At 44.8% G+C, this 27814-nt stretch overlaps 1 protein-coding gene across 4 annotated transcripts in view; it reads right to left on the reverse strand.

Annotated features, from left to right (window-relative positions):
- Positions 1-1259: 1259 nt before the first annotated feature.
- Positions 1260-27814, reverse strand: part of LOC140425216 (alpha-1,6-mannosylglycoprotein 6-beta-N-acetylglucosaminyltransferase A-like) — a 181099-nt gene continuing 154544 nt past the window's right edge. For all 4 annotated transcript variants that reach the window (XM_072509259.1, XM_072509260.1, XM_072509261.1 and 1 more), the window contains 2 exons: positions 21536-21693; positions 1260-11483 (listed from right to left, as the gene is read on the reverse strand). In XM_072509259.1, coding sequence (XP_072365360.1) covers positions 11267-11483; positions 21536-21693 — 375 coding nt within the window. In that variant the 3' untranslated portion in view covers positions 1260-11266. The remainder of the gene's footprint in view (positions 11484-21535; positions 21694-27814) is intronic.

Here is a 27814-nt window from a genome sequence, read left to right on the forward strand (position 1 = left end):
TTTTCTCTGGCCTTATTCCCTTTCTCCTTTTGAAGTTTTTAATTAAATGCCAATTTCTGTGATGCAATTTTATAGACATGCCTCATTTTTAAATGCTTTGTTGAAAATAATGCAGTGATCTGGGTGGATATTGGGGGTAACATATTACAGAGATAAAAGACATGCGGAGAGGGTGCTTTTCTTTTCAAAAAACGTACATTTTGTGATGTAGAAATAACAAATGGCAGCTTGGGACTCCATAAAGTTTGGATCACGGTGACTGGGAACTCTCAGTATTCCACAGTTAAGCAAAAGGCGAATAATGAAAATAGACTAATGGAAATGGGAGCTGAAAGAGACAACACCTAGAAGTGAGGAAGCCTGGCAGGTCAAGCTAGCAAAATAGCCATGAGAGATTACACAAGTTGCCAAATCACAACAGCTATGTTGCAAGACAAGAAAGTTCAAGATGTGGAGATGCCGGCGTTGGACTGGGGTGAGCACAGTAAGAAGTTTTACAACACCAGGTTAAAGTCCAACAGGTTTGTTTCAAACACTAACTTTCGGAGCACTGCTCCTTCCTCAGGTGAATCATTCACCTGAGGAAGGAGCAGTGCTCCGAAAGCTAGTGTTTGAAACAAACCTGTTGGACTTTAACCTGGTGTTGCAAGAAAGTTCAAGACATGGAAATAATAAATCTAAGCAGAATGAAAAGAACTTAAACCTAATGTATCAACAGTTCAAAACAAGTGATAAGTCCATGGGGGAGAGTTTACACTTTTGGCATAATCGACAATCAGAGTGCAAATTTCACTGCTGGATTTATTTTATGGCTCAATCACAAAATCATTTACCAGTTTCATTGGTGTTTAACAGTTCCTTAGCAAATTGAATAATTAATATTTGAAAACTGTTAAAGGATGACTGTTAGGGTCCTCGCATCCAACAGCCTCCCAACCCTCAACTCTGCAACTGTTACCCAGAACCAAAATAGTCAAATCTAGAGAGACAAATGAAGGCCGCTGGAGGTTTAATCAGTACTGAGTGGTTTTGAGACAGCACCATTTTCCTCATACACAAATAATGTTCTGTTTAAAATAAAGGTGTACAAGATAATAATTTTAGAAAATGTCTGATGTATAAAATGTATTAATAACTAATACATTTTATACATATAAAAATGTACCATATAAAATATATCAATAACTAGTACTAGAAAACTAGGATTTAAAACCCTTCCCATGACTAAGTATAAAGGATATCTGAGCCAACAAAACATATCAGAAACATTAAATTTTAATGTAAACTCTCAAACCAATAATAGAAATCTAAAATACAATTTAAAAACATTAATTGTAATATAGCGGTGATAGGAAAGATAATTAACAACTTACAAACTACTTGAAGCTAAATTTGGTGAATGAGTTTTACTCTTACATTTTTATGACTATTTCTGTACGTGATATCTGATTGATAGGCATTACTAAATTCCACAACATATACATTTCCAAATATAATTTTCAAAGTTAACAACTCAATTTACCAATAACTTCATATTTCTTTTTATCTACGTCAACAAATGGCATAAGAAATTGTAGAGGATCAAAGTACTGGAAGATGGAACAATTTTATTTGTAGTTTAGGAACAGACCTCATGACTTATACAAAAGCAAAATAGATGCTAGACATGTGAAATAGAAACAAAAGATTCTGGAAATACTCAGCAGGTCTGACAACGTCTGTGGAGAGAAACAAGTGCTGGGGATTCACTGGTCATTCGCTCGCAGCGGGATTCTCTGGTCCCGCCCATGGGTTTCTCGGTGCCATGGGATGGCTTCAACGGGAAATCCCATTGACAAGCGGCGGGAGTAGAGAATCCCACCACTAGCGAGTGATGCGCCAACTTCTCCACCCTCACTAGCAGCACTAACAGGGTGTGCTTGCCCTTGCAACGGAGAATGTTTCAGTTCGAGAAGACCTTTCATCAGTTCTGATGAAAAGTCATCTCAAACTGAAACATTGAATGTTTCTTTCCATTAAAGTTGACCTAATCATTTCCAGCAATGGTTTTGTTTTTATAACATGATCTGTAGTTTTATTTTCTGCATGGAATTCTAGTAACAACTGAGTATACCTATGAAGTAGTTTAAAAAATAAATCTGAATGTTTTGATGGCTTTCTTTGTTTTCAGATGTATTCAAGCAACAGAGAACTATATACATTCACAGACTTTTCTATGACCTTTCATTCCATAACCACACATAAATGATAAGAATCCAAGACCAAAATAGGTACTTAGCTCTACTGAATTATATTTCAGTCATTTGTCATCAATAAATAATTATTCTTGGAAGCCAATAAAATCTTAAAGCCAAAATTAATTTACTCAGCATTGTGTATTCACTCAGTATTGCCCACCTGAGTTAAAATTATCCTATGCTGTGTTTACACTGTAGCTTATCCTCTCAAGTCAGTAGTTGCAGTTTTGATTCTGACTAGCCAATACTTTGTTTACACTGTCTGGGTGAATCTCTGATTCTTAGTCCAGGAGGTAGCTCTATTCATGTATAATTTCAGGCATATGCAGAGTTCCTCCTAGTGCATAAAATTCATGGGCTAGATTTTGCAGTCAGTGACAAAACAGTGCTGCTGATATTGAAAAATCTAGAGGTCTCAGTGGTGCGGACTTTCCGTTTCCCAATGGTGGTTTAAATCTGATACTAAGTCAAGCAGAAGTGCAGCAGCAGTGGTTTCAGCAAAAATGTAAGTAGCCAACCACATTGAAGTATTCTCACAGACATCAAACCAATAAGTTCACTTGAATTGGTCAAACATGTTTAATTTTACCATTTATTCTGTGCTTACCTTATTTTCTTCCTATAAATTTTATATTAATGCACATTATTTTAAGTGCCCTGAAATATAAGACAAACCCTCATAAATATTTAAATCAAGGGCAGCACAGTGGGGCAATGGATAGCACTGCTGTCTCACGGCACTGAGGTCCCAGGTTCAATCCTGGCTCTGGGTCATTTTCCGTGTGGAGTTTGCACATTCTCCTGTGTTTGCGTGGGTTTCACCCCCACAACCCAAAGATGTGCAGTGTAGGTAGATTGGCCATGCTAAATTGCCCTTTAATTGGAAAAAATTAATTGGACACTCTAAATTTATAAAAATAAATAAATAAATATTTAAATAACAAAGATTTGAAAGCTATTTATTTCCTTCAAATTATATGTTCTGATTAGGATTGTTAAAAATTTGGTTGCACCTTGTTAAATCAGTGTAAATATGGAACTTAGCAGGTAGTTTTCTTCAGAGTTATTTTTAAATGATTTATTGTTGGACAGAATATAAAATAATTAAACATTCTTAAATGAGCAAGCCCAGCAGTTTAGCGAGTAGCTGGATCATTTAGACCAGAAAGGTTATGTGTAAATGAACATTAGTTGGGGCTGTACTGTGTTGCTTGTTCTAATCAAATAGCTTGCCAATGCTTACTGCCAAAATTCATATGAATAACTTGGAAATCAGTGGAATAATATCTCAGCAACAAATCAATTTCTTCAGGAGTTGGGCTAATTGGCAAGAAAAATAATGTAACTTAATGTTATTATTATTTCTTTTTCTTTTTTTTTCAACCCAATTGTTATTTCAAATTAAGGAGCAATTTAGTGTGCCAATTCACCTACCCTGCACATCTTTTTGGGTTGTGGGGGTGAGACCCACGCAGACAAGGGGAGAATGTGCAAACTCCACACAACAGTGGCCTGCGGCCGGGATCGAACCCGGGTCCTTGGCGGCGTGAGGCAGTGTAACTTAATATTAAAAGGAAAACTAAATTCAAGTGATAAAGAATTCCCTTTAACTGCATTAATTATTTTATTTTTTAAAATTTAAGTGCTGTTAGCGCAAGGTAAAGTTTTATTCCACGATGAGGCCAGCCTGCATTTAATTAAACAAGGCTAACTGGATAGCACGTGTTTTGGTAATTATTATAAGGTGACTAAATTGATAGGGATTCAATGGACTGGATTTTCATCGAGTTGGGATGACCTAGGAGCCCTTTAAAAATGGCTGTAGGATCCCAATTCTGGGTTTCTTGACCGCATTCCTGAGCTGTCAGACATTTTGGAAAGCCTTTACAGGTTTTAGGTCAAAAGGCTGCACCTGGCACTCCTGACCATGCCAGCCTCAATGCAGATGAAGGCATACCCTACTCCTCTACAATTTTCTTGGCGTCAGGCCAGGTTTTGAAAGAATCGTGGTTCATGGTCGCTTAGAGAGGTCCTGAAGAATAATATGCATGAGGGGACCTTTTAAAAGGTGAGTTCACTATACACTGTATAGAACCAATAGTGATAGTAGCATGTGCTAAAAAAAACTTTATTGTGTGTGCTTAGCTGAGAGCCCAGGAATGCATTACTCTTGTTGAAACACCTGAGGCCCAGAGAAAACATTGCTTGATTGAGTGCTCTGGCTCTCTGATCTCTGCTTTCAATTTCACAATATATATTTACACAAGGCTAAATGGTTTCAAGGGTGTACAGATTCTGTTATTGATACTTTAAAAGGTCTGGATATGTTTATTGCCCTGTGGTGAAATTACTTTTTTTTTAAACATAGGAAAGTAATTAATTAATGACGGTTTTATTTAAACCTCTGTTTACACATGGGATGAGTAAAGTGCCATATTTTGCCATAGGGGGCATGAGGGGCTATGGAGGATGGGTGGGGTGCATGAGATGGAATAGGTTTTGCCTGGAGACTGTGTTGGTAGAGAGAAAGGCAAGGGTTGGAGGGCTGACTCCAGTCCGCACCCATGCCCTGGCAATGAAAATTTCACCTTTATGGACATTTTCTCCTGAGGCAGGCGGGCCATGCTCGGAATTTTCCATATTTCCATCAGCCGTCTCGGTGATGAAAATCCAGCCAATTATTTCTATACAAAGCCCAATATGTTTCTCATTAAATTGCTGATGGAAATGTGATAAAAAGGTGAGTTTACATAGAAACAAGTTACTTTAGTTGCAATCTTGCACCTATTGATTTCCTGAATTAGTACATTTGCCATATTTGGAAAATAACCAAACATTCATAAAAATTACAAAATATAAGGGGGTTGCAGTAAATTACAAATGTATTTTTCTTATTGTTTAATATAAGGACCTCCAAGTTGCTGCAGTAATTTGACTTATTTTGTTGGTAGGATTGCACTAATTTAGTTTGTTCGAAGTACAAGTTAAGCTGGAATGGATTTAAATAGCTGTTAAACTGAATTGCAGCAGTTGTAATGACAGTTCTTCTCTAGCCCTTCATCTTAGTATCCATCATTCATATGGCAGCCTTAACAACCATGTTGGACAGCAAAACTTAATCATCTAATATCCACACAGCTGGTGAGATCACTAAAGTGCAATTAAAACTGGGAACTTGACATATTTTCAGCTTCTTAACCTGGACATTGAGTGCAATTATAGAACTAAATATCATCTGAAATTAACTGATAACACATCAGGGGATTACACATGCTACCTTCCTGGCTTACAAAGTTGAGCTATTCTCTGGATAAACTCATTACGCTATTAGAATACACTGAGTAAAATGTAATATTCTAATTAACTGGCCAGCAGTCACAGCAGGGCAAGAGCATTTTTAAAACATCTGTAAACAGAGCCACAGTAGGTACAGCACAGAATAACTGTGGGAGATATTTCCACATAACTAATTTAAAATAAAAATGGAAAACATGCAACATTTTAAAAACATAATCAACATTTCCAATTAACACCACAAATAACAAAACCGATAGCACCAGATATTTAAGCAACTGAGTTCTGGTTCTACTTTGTGTATTAAATATTCATCCAACAGTGTATTTGAGTACAAGTGGTGCAAGAGCACCAGAGAGCAGTTTTGGGATATTTTGGTTTTCCTGTTACATTGACTCCGATCTACTTTTATGTTAAAATATATTAATGAAGAGTACTCATAAAATGCTTGCTGAGGTTTGTTGAGAATTTGTTAAAGGCATGAGGAACCTGTGTAGAATTGTTCGGGAATAAATTAAAACAGAGTTCTAAAATAATATAATTTGGTTATATCTGTACAAAGAAACAACAATACTTTGAAGTTTCAGCAAAAGAAGCATTTGATTGTTTAAAATAAGCCAAGTATATAATTGTGCTATGGATCATTCAGGTTTTAATTCCTAACAATGACATTTGTCGGTGGATTTCCCATCCCGCTACAATTGAGGCCCTGAAGTGGGCAATTAATGCTGGTATTAACCCTGTGGCAGGCAGGGGGCTCACAATGTGGGGAGCACCACAAAGCAAACCCAGGTGGGGTTGCTTGTGGGCTCCTGGTAGATTGGGCCTCTATTTAGAATGAGGGTGCCATATCGAGAGCCACTGTCCTGTCCTGGATGCTGAGCCCCCTTCTCTGTAACCCCCACCACCCATTCCCTCTCTCCTCTGACTGTTACCTCTCGACGGGCAGATCTTCCACTCCCAGAATCATTGATCTCAGGCAAGGTCAACCGTTGCTGAAATAAGTGCCTGAATAGCACTTAATACTTTCTCTATAAGAGGCAATTTGAGGCTTGTGATCTCTGTCACCTCCATTAAATACTACCCTACCAGACCAACGATCACTATGCAAGAAGCTAAGTGACTCCTCAGTTCACCCTTGCTATCATACAGATTCCTCATTGAAGCAGGTCCATAGTCAGAGACGAGTTGCTTCTCAATCAAACTTGGTCAGGGCACTAAGAATATTGGACTATGTACCTGCATGAGCAGACCTTTTTGACCACTACTACTGTTCCTTCTACTAACACTGTGCGCTTCACCCTATGATTTTTCCCTCAACTTCACTAATATTGTCCTCTGTATGTGTGTTAGGGGCTGATTTAGTGTCAGATTTGGTGCGGTAGAGCTACTTGAAGCAGGTATTAAGAGGTGAAGTGGGGCCTGTTTCGGGACAAAGGGTGATATAGAGGCACAGGGCAAGTCTTGAATACTTACCGAATACTTGGCATCAGTATTTACTGAGGAAGAGAATGCTGACAAAATATTGGTAGAAATGGAAATAGATGTAATGGTTAGAGTGAAAATTAATAGGCAGAGTGCACTGGAAAGAGTGGCTATGCTCAAAGTGGATAACTTGGTCCAGATGGTTTGCATTCCTGGTTGCAAAAGGAAGTAGGAGTGGAATAGTGGAAGGACTTGCCACAATCTTTCAATCTTCCCTAAATATTGGGGGTAATGGGTCGGGGGTCCCAGAGGACTGGAGAGTGGAAAGGACGTATTCAAGAAGTGGAATAAGGACATTCCTAGTAACCACGGATAGGTCAGTTCAGCCGCCGTGGTGGGTACGATTTTGTAAACTATAATCACGGTACAAAATCAAGAGGCATTTGGTGACATTTGAGTCAATTAAGGAGAGCCAGCACAAATTTATGAAAGGCAAATTGTGTTTGATGAATGCAATTGAAAATTTTTTCACAACACAGAAGGTTAATGAAGGGATGCAAAGGAAAATAGGGCAGATACCCCAGCCATGTTGCGGCAGGGGCAAATCCCGCTAGAGTCATAGAATGTCAAGAGAATTCCGGGAGTGGCCCGAAATCGGATTTGGGTGGGGCACTAAACAGTTTCTGAAGCCCCCGGGCCCTCTCAGAAGATGAAATGGGCATGAACCAGATTAGCATATTAAATTTCTCATTGAAGTATGCAGGATTAGCTTTAAGGCGAATTCTCACGGCTCCTGCAATTCTCCCACCCATTGGCACAATGCGAAGCCGGCGAGAATCACTACTTGTACCCACAAATGGAGACCCCGGGGCAGCACGGTGGCGCAGTGGTAGCACTGCAGCCTCACGCGCCGAGGTCCCAGGTTCGATCCCGGCTCTGGGTCACTGTCCGTTTGGAGTTTGCACGTTCTCCCCGTGTTTGCGTGGATTTCGCCCCCACAACCCAAAGATGTGCAGGCTAGGTGGATTGAACACGCTAAATTGTCCCTTAATTGGAAAAAATGAATTGGATACTCTAAATTTAAAAAAACCAACCAAACAAAAAAAACCAAATGAAGACCCAGATGTGATGACCACGCTGGGAGGTGGGGGGGGGGGGGGGGGGTGGAGACCATTGTGCCCTTGGGTGGTTGGGGACATGGCAGGGCATTGCCAACCTGGCAGTGCCAACCTGACAGTGCCAACATGGCACTGTTGGATTGGCACAGCCAAGGTGCTGTATTGGCACTGCCAGGGTGCCAGGGACAATGCCAATGGATGGACCTTACAGCGGTGGGGCCTTAAGGGGGCATGGCTTGAAGGGAGTGGGACTTTGGCGACCCCATAGTGGGGTGTTGCTCACCTAGGGACAAGTGCTGGTACCAGTGATTGACAGGGGGCCTGATGCTGGCAATTGGGGGAGGGATCTTTGCTGGCAATTTGGGAGGATCTTTGCAGGCCATTTGTGGGTGTGGCAACCTGGCACCCCTGCAGTGTCAGGTTGGCACTGTCAGGCTGTAATGTTCACACTGCCAGAGTGCCAGGGAAACTGCCAGGTCTCTGCCCTGTCCTCGGCCACCTGGGTCTCCAATGGCTCTGAGCCTCTCCGGTGTGGCCATCACGTCTGGTCTCCGTTTCTGGAGAGCGATACTAATTTGCGCTGGCATGAGGCTTGACCAGGGCAGCTGGTGACTACTGGGAGCCTGCAGCCTCAAATCAGCTGCACATATTTAAATGAGCCTAATGGGTCATTTAAATATGATCATCTGGATCACGCCCAGCAAGGTGTAATGGATTGGGTGCATCACACTCGGTTTGGCGTAAAACCCATTTTGGACCTCTCCCGTTATGCACCCGGCGCAACGGGATCGGCATCAAATGCAATGTGTGGAAAAATGCACCCTTAATCATTTTGTGGGAGAATTCCACCCATTATTTATTTGGGTTTTGAGAAAGTGTTGGACAAAGTACCACATACAAAGCTGGTTGACAAAACTAAGGTTCATGGATTTGGATGGTCAGTGTCAGTTTGGATAAAACATTGGTTTAAAGACAGAACACAACGGGTAGTACATGACTAATTTTCAGACTGGAGGATGGTAGACAGTGGTATTCTCCAAGATTCAGTGTGAGGACCACTGCTTTTTATTTAAATGATTTGCATATTGGAATACAGAGTAACGTTTTAAAATCTATCAATTTTTCCAATTTTGCAAGGTAGGGCAAACGGAATGATACCAATCAATTAGTACAGGACAGATTAAAGCTAGTAGAATGGGCATACAGGTAGCTGATGGAATTTAATACAGAGAAGTGTAATGTGATGCATTTTGGGCAGAAGGGAAAGAGGTGGACAATGTTTACTTATTGGTACCGCTCCAAACAGTGCAGAGATAGAGAGACCTGGGGGTGAATAGAACGTTGTGGCAGGACATTTTGAGAGAGTAGTTAGCAAAGAATATATTTGGGCTTAATAATCTGAGGTATTGAGTAAAGAAGTAGGGATGTTATGCTGAACCTTTGTAAAGCTCTGGTTAGAAACTGGAGTAATGCATACAGCTCAGGTCCCCATAGCTTAGGAAGCATGTGAGGATCCTTGAGAGGATGTGGAAAGGATTTACTGGAATGGTGCCAAGATGTGGAGCGGAATTCTCCATAACCCGAAGCCGAAATCGGGATCAGCGATCGGGTGGAGAATGGTTTCGGACGCCAGATCCGGGGCAGGCACTGGTTTGACACCGGTAGGCGGTGCTCCACCCCTTCAGTCGGTGCCATCGGCCGCGTGTCAAGCGCAGTTGCAAAGCTGTTGGCACGTCATCGGCCAGCCCACCTGCAATTCTCCACCCCTGAACAGAGAATTCCGCCCGTGGAAATTTAGCTCCAAGGTTACACTGAAGAAGCTGGGGATGTTCTGCTGGAGTAAAGGAGATTGAGGGGAGATTTGATACAGAAGTACACGATTATGACAGGACTAGCTAAGATAGACCTTAAAAGAAAGAAAATCTGTTGCCGTTAGCTGATTGCATGAGGAATTGGGGACCTAGATTAAAGGTTCGGTGAAAGAGGCTGTGATGACGATTTTTATGTAGGGAGTGGTAATAACCTGGAACTCACTACCTATGAGATGATGAAATATTTCAAAAGGAAATTTAATGGGGACATGAGGGAAATAAACCTGCAAAGCTATGAGGTCAGAGTAGGAGACTGGGATTCACTGGACTGCTCTACAGAAAGTTTTCATAGACTTAATGGATCAAATGATCTCCTTTTGTGTCATAATACCTCTATGACTCTTCAATTTTGCCTGCAGGTCAACTGGGTTTTATTTTCTATGTGAAGAGTGCAGGTGGTATTCTATGTGCGTACTGCGGGGATTTTGCATGCACCATTATACACTTGGCTATATTTATGTATCATATTATAAAACCAGAATATCTGAATAATATGGCCAAACCAGGAGTTTGATTTTGTCCTTTAAGTTTAATTGAACCATCAACTTCTAATTTCTCTCCCCACTAATCTACATTAGCTTTGTCATATGGTTCAGTAGTTTGTCTTTCAAAAATAAATAATTGGAATTGTGACCCCTATATCGGTAAATAGGTTAAAATAATTCTAGTCTTAAATTCTAGTCCTGAAGGGCAATTAGGGCTGGGCAATAAATGCTGGCCCAACCAGCGATGCCCATGTCCCATGAACGTATAAAAAAACGAACATATAAAAGTATTGTTGACAATAATCTACTTTTGAACCTCGGACAGGCAATGGCAAGACCTTATTGCACTCATGAAGCATTTACATTCCAGCAAACAAACTCAGAGTTTGCACCAGGTTTAGGGAACAAACAGCTCATCCAAGACTAGATTTCAACCTCCAATTTTGGAATGGATGGAGATCTTTAAATTCTGCAGTGTTATGATTCACACCCAGATGCTCCGACCATATGTGTTCAGAAAGAGAGATTCTGCATTTGCTGGCAGTAAAGAATCTGCCTTAATTTGAGTGACAACGTGCAAAGTTCTGAATAAAACCGGAGCTTCCGACATTAAATGGCAGGACTGTAACTGTTAATATTTTTCAAATGTCTCATGGCAGTGGTTGACAAGCTTCATTTGGCAGTTTCTAAATTACATATGATACCGCACTGTCAAAAGTAGGACTTGATGATTGCTGTTTTTGGTCTACTTGTATTACCATTGATATTGTTTTTGAGTCATCCTTGATGTATGATTTAAAGGCAGTAGGTTCTTTACTGTCAGGGAACAAGACAGGTTAGTTGTGTGCTTCACGTTTCAAACAAGCCTGGCAGATAGCAACCTGTCCTTTGATATAATCTCGACATGGACAGATTCGACTGTAATGTTCATGTGATCCTGCACAGCTGAACAGCAAATAATCTGACTGAAGTAGGCACAATTGGTTTTCAGGGTTAAATGCTGGCAGATATAGATCACTTTCCCTTTTTGAAGAATTGCAGAATATTCCATATCTACAAAAGAAAGTAAATAATTTACACAAATTTCATGTCGACTATTACACACAAAATCTCAAGCGTTAATTTTAAAACTGAAAATGATATATTTCTGTTAGCCAATAGTATCAAAAGATATTGGGCAAAGTCGAGTATATGGACTAAGTTCTCAGATCAGCCATGATCTCATTGGATGGTGAAACAGGCTTGAAGGGCTAAATGGTCTGCCACTGTTCCTATGTTACTCTCTGCTTCTCTGGAGAATATAAGGAAAATACTGGACTGCATTTCCATTACCACATGATGTAACGTTAAAGTACATACTAATCTTACTGTTTCCAGAGCTCATGCAACAATACACAGTGAAATAAAGCCCAATATTGCTGCACAATGAATTACAAGATACAAGTGTGATTTTGGTTGGGTCATATACTTTGGTCTGATCTTTTTATGTGGAACAAAAATACTCGGCGGAATTCTCCATTCCTGAGACTAAGTGTTGACGCCGGGGCAGGATTCATGGACTTCTACGACAGCAAAACTGGCGTCGCAGCTGGACCGATTCAATGACCGTTAAGGAGCTAGCACCGGCGCGAATTAAAACACAATCAATTTCAATGGGAAACGGTGCGGGATTCGTGATTGACACTCAGGAGGCTGACAAGCTGCTGCCGCAGAGACACACTTCACTCGCCACACATACACCATCCCAGACAACAAGATAGCAACGAGGAGAGCGGCACCCCGTTTCACGGATGACGAGCTCGAGACCCTGCTAGATACCATGGAGGAGAGGCAGACGACCCTGTACCCCAGCTCGGGAAGGAGGCTGCCAGTCGCTGCCATTCACCGTGCCTGGGCGCAGGTGGTAGAGTTGGTCAGTGCACTCAGCAACACCATCCGGCCCAGTAGGCAATGCCGGAACAAACTGCACAACCTCCTCAGGGCGGCCAGGGTGAGTTGACAGCACTGTGCCCCTGGCACTAACCCTCACCACCCCAGGAGACCAAAGAAGGCCGCTGGAAGCAGGAAAAGAATGGAAGGAGACCGCCGGACCTGCAGCCCCTCACTGCGGCAGAGCAGTGGGTCCTGAATGTGGTCACAGGGCCCGAAGAAAGGGCAGTCGCCGGGGTGGAGGTTGGGCGAGGAAGTGAGAAACCCTCGAGTTGCAGTTCCCTGTGACACATGTGTCACCCTCCCAACACCATGCTCACTCCCACACCACCCCTTCACCCCAACCCCCCTCTCACAAACACCCCTCCATCCCCATACACCGACACCCCAACATCCCCGGACCACGCTCCAATCATGTGCCTTGTCTTGGGTCTTGCATGACCTGCTGGTGGGGTGGGCCCTTCTGGTGACCCCCATCCCCAGCCACAGCCACAACCCCAGGTGCCGACTAGCAACGAGGACACCAACACAGACACGAGCCATAGACCCGAGACCCAGGACACCCGGAGCTCGAGTCTGATGATCATACTGACTTCCCATCACCGCAGCCTCCAATAGCCTCCACCATCGCAGACACTCACCTCAGTTGGGCACTTTAGTGAAGAGGCTCCTGGGGCACTATCTGGTGCGCACCACACAGCTGCTCTGGTACAGCAGGTGCAGGTAGGAACTCCCGTGGAGACGGGCGATTGGGGGGCAGGCCGACCCCAGGGACTAGCTGCCGTCCAGACAGGTTTCGGGTTTCTGGAATGGACGGTCCCATCGATTGTGGAGATGCAGTCGCAGGGCCAGGGACTACATGAGGGGATGTCAGCGAGCATCCAGTACCTCCAGGTGCAGGTGGAGGAGTCCAACTGCGAGAAGCAGTAGGAGGTGGTGCCGGGCTTGCGTGCCACCCAAGCCAACATCGCATGGGTGGCGTCCGTGGTGGAGGCCTTGCGGACGAAGGTTTTGGCTATGTATCGGCATGTCCAAGACCTGGGGCATTCTGTGCAGGTGCTGGCCAGGGTCCAGGACAGGGCTGACCTCTCACAGGCAGCCAGGTGCCAGCGCCACCTGGACATTGCAACGTCCCTCCAGAGCGTAGCCCTGTCACAGCGGGACATGGCTGAAGGCATCAGTGGCATTGCCGATGTGGCGCAGAAACAGAGGGATGTTCCTAGTCCCAAAGGGAGATGGTGCAGTCACTGGCTGACGATGACAAATCCCAAATTTCTTTACCCGTCAGTCTGGCCTCAATAAAAGTCGAGATGGATTTGCAGATACAGCATTAGTTATTTTATTTGGCTTGCAAGCCTGATTCATCTCAGAGGCATAAGACACATCCAGTCTCCTACACCCCGGAAAGCGAATGAACAAAGAGACAAAGGGATCTCTGCAAATCAATTCAAATGGTATCAAGTTTCACATACACGATTCCCATAGGTCATCCTATACCCCTCCTGACCTGGTCAGACATTCTGATTGGCTCACTTCCAATCCCTTCCTCTGGCCCCTATTACCCAGCATCCTTTTCTCCTCCTTTGGTGGACACACCTCCTCTTGCCATGCGGTCTGAAATCCTTTGTCTGTGAACTCACCAGAATGAGTCTGGCCTATCTCTACATTACAGTAACTAATATCTCTAAAGTAACTATTTTATATCACATTCGTCAACGACACAGACCGAAAAGGTGGTGGCACAGTTGCAGCGTGATGTGGTGCAGTCCCAGACAGAGGTGGTCCACTAGCTGTGCTCCTTGGCCGTGAGCGTGCTGACCCTGGTCAAGACAGCAGGGGGTCTCCAGGACTGGCAGCACCAAGTGCCGGGGGAACCTCAGTGGTTAGCACCGATCACACCCCCGTTGCATGGAGTAGCCCGGTGGCCATCAGGCTATATGAGGGAGGAGGTGGTGATGGGGCCCGTGCTGGTGACTCCCGCAGGGGAGGTGCCGGAACACCACAGCACCTCGGAGCCCCCCCCGCCACTGTCGTGGTGCATCTGGTGGGAGGCGGGAAGAGCAGGGGAGCACCACACCACCTGGGACACCCGGGTAGTAGCCGGGCCCATCCAGACCCAGTTGCCCAAGAAGAAAAAGGGACCCAAGTCGCAGGGCAGGAATCACAGCAGGCCGCCTCCACTCCTGATGTACCATATGCGGGTCCACCTAGGATTCCTCTAAAATCCCCATGATGCCTGTGATACTGCACAACGGGTCTGAAATATATAACAACAGGTCATTCGCATACAAAGGGACCCTGTGCTCGACGCCCCCCTGCTCAACCCCTCTCCAGTCTCTCGACGCCCTCAGCGCCATTGCCAGCGGCTCTATTGCCAAGGCGAAAAGCAATGGGAGAGCGGGCACCCCTGCCTTGCCCCCTGACGCAGCTCAAAATACCCCCAAATCACTCGGTTTGTCCACACACTTTCAACCGGCACCTTGTACAGCAACCGGACCCAGCCCACAAACCCCTGTCCTAACCCGAACTGCCCTAACACCTCCCACAGATATTCCCACTCCACCCGGTCAAACGCTGTCTCCGCGTCCATTGCCACCACTCCCTCCACCTCCTGCCCCTCCAGAGGCATCATGATTACATTAAGCCGCCTCCTCACGTTCACCGTCAACTACCTCCCCTTCACAAAACCCGTTTGATTCTCACCTATCATCCCCGGAATGCAGTCCTCAATTCGCGAGGCTAACACCTTCGGCGGCAGCTTGGCGGCTACATTCAGTAACGATATTGGGCGGTATGACCCACACTGCTCTGGCTCATTATCCTTTTTGAATGGAGATGGAGGACTGCGACAACGTAGGGGGCAGTTCCCCCTTCTTCCTTGCTTCATTATACATCCTCACCAGCAGTAGCCCCAGGTCCAGTGGGGACTGAGGTGCAGGGGTGGGGGTACCCATATCTGCAGAACCAAGGCCAAGGTGGGTGATCAGTGTGGTGCGCAGCAAGGTGGCTGCCTTGCAGACCACAGTAATGGCGGTTTGTGCCTGGACACCACCCCAGTCCCATGGAGGTCACCCCGGCCCCACGCCCATCCTCTCAACACCCTCCCCCCCGCAGCCAGTCCTGCCAGTCAAGACCGGCAGCCCATGGTCGCGCGTCTCTGTGTCCTACCTCCTCTCTCTCCCTCTTCAGCCTGTTTCCAGATTTTTAAAAGCACAAGTGAACCTCGCTGTCGGGAACTCCCCCCAGTGGAGGTGGAGAATCACGGAGGCCCTGGACAATACCAGGTCAGGCCCACTGATGATATACAAAAGGTGTTTACTCTATGTGTGGAGTGAAACGCATTGACATCACTGTCAAAATGACGGGGAATTGCGATTTGGCGTGAAACCAGCACCTGCCACGATTTCTGCGTCAAAACTGATTCTCCACCCAATCGCGTTTCCCGATTCCGGCGTCAGCCGACAGAGACTCTCACTCACTATTTTTGTTCTAGACTTCATTTAGCAGACAGAATTACATTTGTTCAAACTAATAATGGATGTGTGTGAGTCAAAGTATTAAGTCAAGCTCTCAAAGTTTGTCATATGAACCTCTCTATATGTTACTCCTCCTATGTGATATTCAATATCTTGCTAAGTAGGTACCAATATGTAGATTATACGATAATTATACTGGTGTTATTGGTGCCAATATAGCCGAAAGGTCTCGCCTCTAAAGAGGTACATTTTTAATGTATTACTTTCTCTTGTAAGTTTAAAACTGCTTTATTAAACTTTCTTGAAGAAGTGTTCAGAAAGTAATTCCCTTATACAGTACTATATGCTGAGAATAATGCTATATTTCATCCCTTTTACACACTGAATTTCTCCTTTTGGATGGTGACACATTTCAGGGTGTGTTGCCCTTTCTGTCTTACTAGTAGCTGGAGGAGTATCAAGCAATAACTGCATAACTAACTACTAGGGTCCATGGCATCAAATGAAAATGTACCTGCATCAATGTCAGCTATTTTACTGAGGTTTCTCTGAACTTGTTTCATTCAGAAGCAACGTCCCCGTAATAAGTATCTATGCAGTCTGAGCATCTTGTGGTTGCTTGTAACCATTATTCAAGTGGTTGAAGCCAGATTATTTTAACCTCGAGTTTAAACACAAATGTCTCCAAAACAGCAGTGGAAACAACTACAAGAGATTATCCGACTGTGCTCATGGCCTGTGCAATTGAATTTTTGACTGCAGGTGTCAGTAGTTGCTATTTGATGAGGCGATGAGGAGAATTTTTTTCTCTCAAAGGGTTATGAGTCTTTGGAACTCTCTTCCTCAAACGGCAATGGAAGCAGTCTTTGAATATTTTTAAGGTAGAGCTAAATAGATTCCTGATAAGCAAGAGGAATGCCTCCCACCTGGAAGTTCCCCTCTAAGCCACACATCATCCTGACTTGGAAATTTATCACTGTTCTTCACCGTCACTGAGTCCAAATCCTGGAACTCCCTCCCTAGCTGCAATGTGGGTGTACCTACACAACATGGACTACAATGGTTCAAAAGGGCAGATCACCACCATCTTCACAAGGGTAAAAAAGGAATATTGGGGACAGGTGGGAATGTGGGAGTTGAGGTTACAATCAAATCAGCCATGATCTTATTGAATGGCAGTGCACGCTCGAGTTGTCTACTCCTGCTCCTAATTTATATGTTTGTATATGTTCAATGGAAGTGCAGACAACTATTGCTTCATGACATTTTTCATGTGGCTACTGTATCGGTCCCTTGGTCAAAACAAATGCCCATAACAAATGATTTTCCCAATTACTTAAAATCCTGTTATTTGTCAAAGGATAGAATTACAGGCTTATTACATTTACTTATCTATCTTATGAAGAATTTAACTTGTGATTAGATAACTCACTAAAAGTTGTTTTACAATTAGAACAAAGAATACAGTACAGGAACAGGCCCTTCGGCCCTTCAAGCCTGTACTGGTCATGATACCAACCTTTGACAAAACCCTCAGCACTTCCTTGTGCCGTATCCCTCTATACCCATCCTATCCTTGTATTTGTCAAGATGCCTTTTGGACGCCATTAATGTATCTGCTTCCACAATCTCCCCAGGCAACACGTTCCAGGCACTCACCACCCTCTGCGTTAAAAAAACTGTCTCGCACATCTCCTCTAAACCTTTGCCCCTTCAGACCTTAAACCTATGCCCCCTGGTGACTGACACCTCCACCCTGGGAAAGAGTGTCTGCCCATCCACTCTATCCGTGCCCCTCATAATCTCGTAGACCTCTATCAGGTCACCCTCAACCTCCGTCTTTCTAATGAAATCAGACCAAGTCTATTCAGCCTCTCCACAGAGCTAACATCCTCCAGACCAGGCAACATCCTGGTAAACCTCCTCTGCACCCTCTCCAAAGCTTCCACATCCTTCTGGTAGTGTGGCAACCAGAATTGTGCGCAATATTCCAAGTGCAGCCTTACCAAGGTTTTATACAACTGAAGCACGACTTGCCAGTTCTTATACTCGATGCCCCATCCAATGAAGGCAAGCATTCCGTATGCTTTCTTGACTACCTTGTCCACTTGTGTTGCTATCTTCAAAGATCTGTGGACATGCACACCCAGATCTCTCTGACTTTCTATATTTCTAAGAGTTTTGCCATTTACGGTATATTTCTGCTCTATATTAGACCTACCAAAATGCATTACCTCACATTTGTCCGGATTAAACTCCATTTGCTATTTCTCTGCCCAAGTCTCCAACCTATCTATGTCCTGCTGTATCTTCTGACAATCCTCAACACTATCTGCCATTCCACCAACTTTGGTGTCATCCGCGAACTTACTAATCAGACCGGCTACATTTCCCTCCAAGTCGTTTATGTACTCTACAAACAACAGAGGCCCAAGCACCGATCCCTGTGGAACACCACTAATCACAACCTTCCATTCAGAAAAACACCCTTCTACTGCTACCCTTTGCCTTCTGTGACCGAGCCAGTTCTGTATCCAACACTCACCTTTTGTACCCATCCGCCATGAGGCACCTTGTCAAAGGCTTTACCGAAGTCAATGTAAATAACATTCAATGCCTTCCCCTCATCCATCATCTTTGTCACCTCCTCAAAAAACACGACCTCCCCTTCACAAAACCACGCTGTCTATCACTTATGAGTCCATTTGCTTCCAAATGGGTATAAATCCTGTCCCTGAGAATTCTCTGCGATAATTTACCTACAACTGACCTGAGGCTCACCAGCCTATAATTTCCAGGATTATCCCTGCCACATTTCTTAAACTGCGGTACCACATTAGCTATTCTCCAGTCCTCTGGGATCTCACCTGTAGCCGATGAGGATACACATATGTCAGTCACGGCCCCTGCAATTTCCTCTCTTGCTTCCCTCAGTATTCTGGGGTAAATCCCATCTGGCCCAGGAGACATATCTATCTTAATATATTTTAAAAGACCCAATACCTCCTCCTTTTCAATGTTAACATGATCCAGACTGTCCACACACCCTACCCAAGAATCATCTTCCACGAAGTCCTTTCTTTGGAGAACACTGATGCAAAGTACTCATTTAGTGCCTCGCCTATTTCCTCTGGCTCAACACATAGATTCCCCCCACTGTCCTTAAGTGGTCCAATCCTTTCCCTGGCCACCCTCTTGCTTTTTACATATGAATATGAAGCTTTGGGATTCACCTTAATCCTACTTCCCAAGGATTTTTCATCACCCCTCCTAGCCCTCCTAATTTCCCGCTTCAGTACCTACCTACTTTCTTTATACTCCTCAAGGGATTCGACTGTCCCCACCCTTCTAGACTGTGCAAAAGTCTCCTTTTTCTTTTTGACGAGGTTCACAATATCCCTCGTTATCCAAGGCTCCCTAAACTTCCCATACTTATTGTAATAACCTGTACAGGACTCATCCACCTGGGGATGATTGTTCCCTGTGTTCAATTGGACTGCGTTAACCCAGCACTAGCATAAAAGGCAGGCAGCTGTAGAGCCAGCTAAAAAGGAATGAAGACCCGGTGAAAGGGAACTGGGCCCTGTGCATGTATGATGCTGTTGCTGAAATAAAGGACTTTTAAGAAGCTCGTTGGACTCCCCTGGCTTTATCACATTGGTGACGATGCTGAGCTACCTCCCGGGAATTAAAAATTTTTTTTTTTTTTTTAAAAGAGTGGACTACGGTACCGAGTTTGTTTCTGTGTTTATTTTTTAGAGCCTCTAATGTTAAGAAAGGCGAGAGCCGGGTCGAGTTTCTTTTTTTACTGCCGGCTTGTGAAGTGTGTCCGCTGGGAGTGATCTGGAGTCTGATGTGTCCGGCAGTACCAGATACGGTATCATTCTGGTGTGGGTCGCGTTTCGTCCATCTCTGTCTGCTGTTGTTTCCTGATGCTGGCAGAGCGGTCCATCGGGGAGTCCGTTCTCGAGTTGCCGCCGCCGTTTTGGAATGTCATTCTGGTCGTGAGTGCAGCGTTGTGTTTGGAAGACTGTTCTGCAGCAGCGTGGACTGTGGGATTTGCAACAGTGATCTTTTGCCTGCGACCTGACAATTATTGTACGACTGCAGGTTTTGTGCCAGAAGACTCTGGTGTGGAGTTGACTGGACATTCCATATGTGACTTCTAGTCCTGTGGAAGCTTGCACGGAACCCTGCTGTTTTTTTCAAATTTGCGCTGTGTGTTTATTTGCCTGTGTACTGTAAGAATGTTGGGACGCCAGCTCCCTGGGCATTTTGGTAGGTGTTTTATTTTTTGGGGTAGAATTTAGAGTGCCCAATATTAAAAATTAAGGGGAGTTTGGGAGTTGCGGGACGTTGAGGTGGACGTTGTCTGATGTTTCCCCCCCCCCAGTTCCCTCTGTGGCTGGAAGGCATGCCACGCCGATTGGGCCTTGGGTTGATGGGTCCGATGCTGTGGCGCGTGCCGTCCCCGGGTTCGGCTGTTGGCAGCTTCACCCCGTGTGACTGGTGAGGATGTTGGGCGACTGGTGAGTAATGCTTGGTGGAGTACACGCCTGCCCGTCCTGCTTCCCCGTTCGGTGGAGCCTTATTCGAACCAATTTTTTTTTTAGGTTTGTTTGGTCACTGTGGGGTTTGCACCCGTTTGGTCCTCACCTATCCACTCCTCCTAAATGGCCGTCCTTGTGAGGGGTTTCGGGCTTTGGGGGGGGGGGGGGGTGTAATAACCTGCACAGGACTCATCCACCTGGAGATGATTGTTCCCAGTGTTCAATTGGACTGAGTTAACCCAGCACTACCATAAGAGGCAGGCAGCTGTAGAGCCAGCTAAAAAGGAATGAGGACCCGGTGAAAGGGAACTGGGCCCTGTGCATGTATGATGCTGTTGCTGAAATAAAGGACTTTTAAGAAGCTCGTTGGACTCCCCTGGCTTTATCACACTTATCCTTCGTTCTCTCAGGAACGTGACTTTCCTGAATCCTAATCAACTGTCACTTGAAAGACTCCCACATGTCCGATGTTGATTTCCTATCCAACAGCCGCACCCAATCCAAATTCTTCAATTCCTGTCTAATGTTATCGTAATTTGCCTTTTCCCAGTTTAACACCTTAACCCTCAGCCCTGTCCAAAAGTACCCGGAAACTGACAGAATTGTGGTCACTACTTCCAAGATGTTCCCCGACTGAAACCTCAACCATCTGTCCAGGCTCATTCCCCCATACCAGATCCAGTTGGACTACCTGCATATTGCATCAAGAAGGCTTCCTGGATACACCTTACAAACTCTGCCCCATCCAAACCCCTAGCACTAAGTGAGTCCCAGTCAATATAGGAGAAATTAAAATCCCCCACCACAACAACCCTGTTACTTTTGCACCTTTCCAAAATCGCTCTACCTATCTGCTCCTCCAGCTCTCTCGCTGGCCTTTGGGGGGCTGTAATAAACGCCCAACATTGTGATCCACCCCTTCCTGTTCCTGAGCTCTACCCAGACTGCTTCATTATATGAGTCCTCCGAGGTGTCCTCCTGCAGTAAGTCTATAATATTCTCCTTAATCAGTAATGCTACTCCCCCATCCCTTTTAAATCAACAATATGCACAAAATTGATTGTGTTCTCTAAATAAGACCTGAATGTAAAAACCCCTTTGTTGCAGAGAGGTTACGGTTACAATATTAAAGCTAGAGAAGAGTTCTTACCTCTTAAGCTCAACCTCTTTGTTGAGATGGTAGAAGAAGGCAGGTTCACATATTAGTTGTTCTCTTTGGCAGACTTCAACACATGACTGGGAGGGTTTGGCCATTTTAACTACAAAGGCAGACAATGGCGGCCATATTTCTTTTGGACGGCAGAAATCCTGCAGTAAAGCCATTAAATTTACAAATTCAAATTCTGAGCACATTTGCTCACCAAATGCAATAAAATGAACATCCAGAATCAGAGCTATGAAGGCAGAATACTACAATTTTGGGTCTAGTCGAGACATCCTTTTGGTTACAGCTGTGCTACCCATTCTTATAAATATTTTGGATCATCTTCTGTTCAGCAGTGTGCCCATTGTCCAATATCTCAATGTGCAATTGTACTTGGGGTAGTACATTTGGAGCCACCACGTAACAATAGATCCCCTCTATGATATTAACTGGATATCATGCCTTTTCCAATGCCTTCATGTAGACTTCTCTAATCTGTACGAAATGAGATTTGAGTATTGTAACAATTCGCAATAGCTACTGGAGGTATCAATTTACCTTGATGATGAGAGTGAAGAATGCAGGCCTGAGAGGAAACAGTGGAAGAGGTCACAGAAAACAAGTGGTCGCAGAGGGTACGAGCCTGAGGGGAAACTGTGTGAGAAGCCAGCAGTCTTTTAGAGGTCAGATTTCCTGAATAGCAGAGCCAGGAGTTAAGGGAGTACAGACGAGAGAAAATTCAGGGGTGGAACAGGAGAGTTGCAGGAGAATTATTGGTCGTGGGTCCCCGAGACTGGTTTCAATTGGAGAGTAGGAGGTGAGGGAGCTTGCGCATCAGGGAGAGAGGTAACAAAAACACCTGGAGATGCCAGCAGAAGGGAAGGAGCTGATGGGTGAGTAGCTGATGAGTGGTAAATGTTTATTTTTGTGTCTAGATCCGGGACAAGTCAATTTTATTTCTGGTATGCGTAGATAGTATGGAAAGGCAACTTTGTCCCATCCAATGCACATCCTGTGCCACATGGGAACTCAAAGACGCTGCTCATGTCTTGAAAAACCACAGGTGCAGGAAGTGTCATCAGCTGGAAGACCATAAGTTCCAGTTTTTGGAGTGCATCTGCCAGGCTGAGAGCTCCATGGATATTACTTTTCAGAAGGAGGTCACTTTACAGCTTTAAGGTATGGGTGATTGCCACCAGACGAAAAGAACCAATGTAGGATTCCCCTGAATGCATCTTGTTTGTATTCAGTTGTTGAGGTTAATGGCCCCTCTGAAGTAGAGCCAGGGCCAAGTTGATGGGACCATTGGTGGTTCAAGTATACAGGATGGGCAGGGGGATGGGAGGAGGAAGGTCAGAAAAGCAGTACTGATCCAGGATTCAATAGTTTGCAGAACAGCCAGCAGTTTTTGCAGCTGTAGACATGGTTTTAGAATGCTATGCTGGCTCCCATATATCAGGGTGAATGATGTCACTAAATGACTTCAGAACATGTGGGGGGGGGGGGGCGGTTTGAACCACCAGAGGCCGTAGTCCATATTATTATCAATAGGAGAGACAGGAAGAGGGATGAGGTTCTTCTGGCAAATTTTAGGAGGCTAGGAAAGAAAAGAATATGCAGGGCCTCAAATATAGTAATCTTCAGATCACTCCCTTTGCCACATACCAATAGGTACAGAAGTAGGAAGATGGTGCATATGTATGAGTGGCTGGAAGGGTAGTGCAGGGTGGAGGGCATTCAGACTGTTCTGGGGAGAAAGGATTATCAAATGGGATAATATGGATTGAACTGAAGAACAAAGAAGGGACAATCACACTGATGGGTCTGTACAATAGGCCCCCTAAGCAATCTGAGGTGAAGAGAAGAGAAAATATCAGGACAACTTCCTGAGAAGTACAATAACAATAGGGCAGTAATAGTAGTGAATCCTAATATGAAAAGGAATAGAATCAATGTAAATGGTATAGAGGATGCTGAATTCTTAAAATACATTCAGGAGAACTCATTCAGCCAGGAAATGGCAAACTAAAAAAGAAAAAAGGTAGTTCTGGATTCAGTTTTAGGGAATAAGAACATAATAAGAACATAAGAACTAGAAGCAGGAGTAGGCCATATGGCCCCTCGAGCCTGCTCCACCATTCAATGAGATGATGGCTGATCTTTTGTGGACTCAGCTCCACTTTCCGGCCTGAACACCATAATCCCTTAATCCCTTTATTCTTCAAAAAACTATCTATCTTTATCTTAAAAACATTTAATGAAGGAGCCTCAACTGCTTCACTGGGCAAGGAATTCCATAGATTCACAACCCTTTGGGTGAAGAGGTTCCTCCTAAACTCAGTCCTAAATCTACTTCCCCTTATTTTGAGGCTATGCCCCCCAGTTCTGCTTTCACCCGCCAGTGGAAACATCCTGCCTGCATCTATCCTATCTATTCCCTTCATAATTTTATATGTTTCTATAAGATCCCCCCTCATCCTTCTAAATTCCAATGAGTACAGTCCCAGTCTACTCAACCTCTCCTCGTAATCCAACCCCTTCAGCTCTGGGATTAACCGAGTGAATCTCCTCTGCACACCCTCCAGTACCAGTACGGCCTTTCTCAAATAAGGAGACCAAAACTGAACACGATACTCCAGGTGTGGCCTCACTACCACCTTATACAATTGCAGCATAACCTCCCTAGTCTTGGAAGAGTGAATTATTTGTGATACATCCAGGGGACCAGAGTAGAGAGATAGAAGGCTTGCCTCTAAGGAAAGTGGAAAGAAACTTCCGATACCTGGGGATTCAGATCGCTAGGAGCTGGGGAACCTTGCACAGACTTAATCTGACACGGTTGGTAGAACAAATGGAGGAGGACTTCAAGAGGTGGGACATGCAGCCTCTATCGCTGGCGGGCAGGGTGCAAGCAATTAAGATGATGGTCCTCCCGAGGTTCTTATTTGTATTTCAATGTCTCCCTATACTAATCACTAAGACCTTTTTTAATAAAATAGACAGGAGCATCACGAGCTTCGTGTGGGCAGGGAAAGTTCCGAGAGTAAGGAGGGGGTTCCTTCAGCGTAGTAGGGACAGAGGAGGATTGGCACTACCGAACTTGGGCGATTACTATTGGGCCGCCAATGTGGCAATGATACGTAAATGGATGATGGAGGGTGAGGGAGCGGCGTGGGAAAGACTGGAGAGAAAGTCCTGTAAAGGGACGAGTTTAGAGGCGCTGGTGACGGCGCCGCTACCGATCTCACCTAAAAAGTTTACCACGAACCCGGTGGTGGCGGCAACATTGAATATCTGGGGACAGTGGAGGCGACAGAGAGGGGTGCGGGGAGCCCTGGTGGGGTCCCCAATCAGGAACAACCATAGGTTCGCCCCAGGAAGAATGGATGGAGGATTTCAGAGCTGGTTCCAGTTGGGAATTAGGAGGGTGGGAGATTTATTTATAGATGGGACTTTTGCGAGCTTGGGAGCATTGGAGGAAAAGTATAAGTTGCCCCGGGGAAATTTCTTGAGATATATGCAGGTGAGGGCATTTACTAGACAACAGGTGAGGGAATTTCCGTTGCTCCCGACACAGGGATACAGGACAGGGTGCTTTCAGGGGTGTGGGTCGGAGAGGGCAAGGTGTCAGAGATTTACCGAGAGATGAGGGAAGAGGGGGAGGAGTCGGTGGGCGAACTAAAAGGAAAGTGGGAAGAAGAACTAGGGGAGGAGATAGAGGAGGGTATGTGGGCTGATGCCCTAAGCAGGGTAAATTCCTCTTCCTCATGCGCCAGGCTTAGCCTGATTCAATTTAAGGTGCTACATAGAACACACATAACGGGAGCAAGATTGAGTAGGTTCTTTGGAGTGGAGGACAAATGTGGGAGGTGTGGCGGGAGCCCGGCAAACCACGCACATATGTTTTGGGCATGCCCGGCACTGGAAGGGTATTGGAAGGGAGTGACGGGAGTGATTTCGCGGGTGGTGAAGGCCCGGGTCAAACCAGGCTGGGGGTTAGCTCTATTTGGAGTTGCGGAAGAGCCGGGAGTGCAGGAGGCGAAAGAGGCCGCCGTTGTGGCCTTTGCGTCCCTAGTAGCCCGGCGCAGGATCCTACTCATGTGGAAGGAGGCGAAACCCCCCGGACTGGAGGCCTGGGTAAATGATATGGCGGGGTTCATTAAACTGGAGCAGATAAAGTTTGCCCTGAGAGGATCGGCTCAAGGGTTCACCAGGCGGTGGCAGCCATTTCTCGACTACCTAGGGGAACGTTAGAGGGAAGACAGATGACCAGCAGCAGCAGCCCAGGGGGAGGGCGGGGGGGGGGGTTTAGTTTAGGTCAAAGATAAAGGGGTTTTGTTACTTGTGTATTGTTTAAAATTTCTGTATTGTTATTGTTGCGTTTGCTTTGTAAGAGGGGAAAAATTGTTGTTTGGGAAAAAAATTTCAATAAAACATTTATAAAAAAAAAACCTCCCTAGTCTTAAACTCCATCCCTCTAGCAATGAAGGACAAAATTCCATTTGCCTTCTTAATCACCTGTTGCACCTGTAAACCAACTTTTTGCGACTCATGCACTAGCACACCCAGGTCTCTCTGCACAGCAGCATGTTTTAATATTTCATCATTTAAATAATAATCCCTTTTGCTGTTAATCCTACCAAAATGGATAACCTCACATTTGTCAACATTGTATTCCATCTGCCAGACCCTAGCCCATTCACTTAGCCTATCCAAATCCCTCTGCAGACTTCCAGTATCCTCAGCACTTTTTGCTTTACCACTTATCTTAGTGTCGTCTGCAAAGTTGGACACATTGCCCTTGGTCCCCAACTCCAAATCATCTATGTAAATTGTGAACAGTTGTGGGCCCAACACGGATCCCTGAGGGACATCACTAGCTACTGATTGCCAACCAGAGAAACACCCATTAATCCCCACTCTTTGCTTTCTATTAATTAACCAATCCTCTATCCATGCTACTACTTTCCCCTTAATGCCATGCATCTTTATCTTATGCAGCAACCTTTTGTGTGGCACCTTGTCAAAGGCTTTCTGGAAATCCAGATATACCACATCCATTGGCTCCCCGTTATCTACCGCACTGGTAATGTCCTCAAAAATTTCCACTAAATTAGTTAGGCACGACCTGCCCTTTATGAACCCATGCTGCGTCTGCCCAATGGGACAATTTCCATCCAGATGCCTCGTTATTTCTTCCTAGATGATAGATTCCAGCATCTTCCCTACTACCGAAATTAAGTTCACTGGCCTATAATTATCCGCTTTCTGCCTACCTCCTTTTTTAAACAGTGGTGTCACGTTTGCTAATTTCCAATCCGCCGGGACCACCCCGGAATCTAGTGAATTTTGGTAAATTATCACTAGTGCATTTGCAATTTCCCAAGCCATCTCTTTTAGCACTCTGGGATGCATTCCATCAGGGCCAGGAGACTTTTCTACCTTTAGCCCCATTAGCTTGCCCATCACTACCTCCTTGGTGATAACAATCCTCTCAAGGTCCTCACCTGTCATAGCCTCATTTCCATCAGTCACTGGCATGTTATTTGTGTCTTCCACTGTGAAGACCGACCCAAAAAGCCTGTTCAGTTCCTCAGTTGAAGAGGGTATCAACGGAAGAGCTTTTTTGTGGTAATTCAATTAGTTTTAGCATAGGTATGGTAAAGGATGAGGATAGATGAGGAATAAAAGTTCTCAAATGGGGAAAGACCAATTTTACTATTTATCAAAAGTGGGCTGGAAACAGCTACTTGAAAGTAAGTCAATGTCAGAGCAGTGGGGGGCATTCAAAGAGGGGATAGTGAGAGTTCACAGCAATTATAATCCCACAAAGACTATAAGGACTCCCAAATCTAGGCCCCCAGATGTCAAAATGTATACGGGGTGGGAAAAGGCATTTAACATCCTGAGAGCTCAATGCTGCAGATAGCCTTCAGGAGTAGACAAAGTGCAGGGGTGAAATTGAAAGGGAAATTCGGAAACCAAAGAGAAGGAATGAAAAATTACAGGTAAGTAAAATCAAGTAAAACTCAAATATATTTTATAAATGCATAAAGAGCAAGAGGATAACAAAGGAAAGAATGGGCTTGTTGGAGATCAAAATGGTAACCCGTGTAGAGGCAGAAGATGTGGGCATTGTTCTTAATGTATACGTTGTACCAGTCTTCACAAAAGAGGATGATGATGTAGAGTTTATCATTAAGGAAGAGAAATGTGAAATATTGGATGGGGGTGGCACGGTGGTGCAGTCGTTAGCACGGCTTCCTCATGGCGGGTTCAATCCCG

Source organism: Scyliorhinus torazame, chromosome 6 (genome assembly GCF_047496885.1).
Source record: "Scyliorhinus torazame isolate Kashiwa2021f chromosome 6, sScyTor2.1, whole genome shotgun sequence".
Classification (NCBI taxonomy): Eukaryota; Metazoa; Chordata; class Chondrichthyes; order Carcharhiniformes; family Scyliorhinidae; genus Scyliorhinus; species Scyliorhinus torazame.